General features: G+C 78.1%; 2 protein-coding genes across 3 annotated transcripts in view; one reads left to right on the top strand and one right to left on the bottom strand.

Moving 5' to 3' along the window:
* Positions 1 to 394, bottom strand: part of OPHN1 (oligophrenin 1) — a 53119-nt gene extending 52725 nt beyond the window's left edge. For both annotated transcript variants that reach the window (XM_027663094.1, XM_027663095.1), the window contains exon 1: positions 176 to 394. In XM_027663094.1, the coding sequence (XP_027518895.1) occupies positions 176 to 329 (154 nt within the window). In that variant the 5' untranslated portion in view covers positions 330 to 394. The remainder of the gene's footprint in view (positions 1 to 175) is intronic.
* YIPF6 (Yip1 domain family member 6) overlaps positions 1 to 748 on the top strand; it is a 7912-nt gene that overhangs the window by 195 nt on the left and 6969 nt on the right. The gene's annotated exons all lie outside the window — the stretch shown is intronic.

The following is a 748-nucleotide window of genomic DNA, read 5'->3' as shown; positions in this document are numbered from 1 at the left end:
GGGATAAGGACAGGGCCAGGGCCAGCCCCGGGGTGGCGGGGGCGGTGGCTGCCGCCCGGGGGTCCCGCCGTGCCCGGGCGATGCCCAGCGCGGGGCGGGGCCGAGGCGCCTCCCGGAGACGCGGCTGGCGAGGGGGAGAGGAGGGACCCCCGCCCGGCCCGCCCGGCCCGCTCACCGCGGATGGCGGCGATGAGCGCGTTGCCGTCCTTGATCACCTCCTTGATGAACTTGTTGGTCCGCTCCAGCTCCTGCTCGTAGCACTTGAGGCGCTCTCGGAAGTCGGGGCTGTCCAGGTAGCAGTCGCTGAACTCCAGCGGCGGGTGCCCCATGGCCGCGGGCCGGGGGCGGCTCCGCCGGGCTGCGGCTACCGACGGGCACGGGCACCGGGAGCGCCGCCGCCAGCGCCGGCACCAGCACCGGCACCGGCACCAACACCACCAGCGGCACCAGCACCAGCACCGGCACCAACACCAGCACCGGCACCAACACCAGCACCAGCACCAGCGCCAGCACCGCCGCCCCGCACCGCCGACATCCCGCGGGCCCCGCCCCGGCCCCGCCCCGCCGCTGCTGCCGCTGCTGCCGCTGCAGCGGGGCCGGGCCGAGGGACCCCCGCCCGGGCCCCGCTTCCGGCCGCGCCGCCGCCGGGACGTGTAGTCCGGGATGTGCCGCCCGGGGCACCGGGGCCGGGCCGCACGAGGCGGTCCGGTCACTCCGGGCAGTCCGGTCCGTAGAATCCGGTCCGGTC

This window comes from Corapipo altera, unplaced genomic scaffold (assembly GCF_003945725.1).
Source record: "Corapipo altera isolate COAL_440 unplaced genomic scaffold, ASM394572v1 107b, whole genome shotgun sequence".
Taxonomy (NCBI): Eukaryota; Metazoa; Chordata; class Aves; order Passeriformes; family Pipridae; genus Corapipo; species Corapipo altera.
This window is presented reverse-complemented; position numbering and strand designations above follow the sequence as displayed.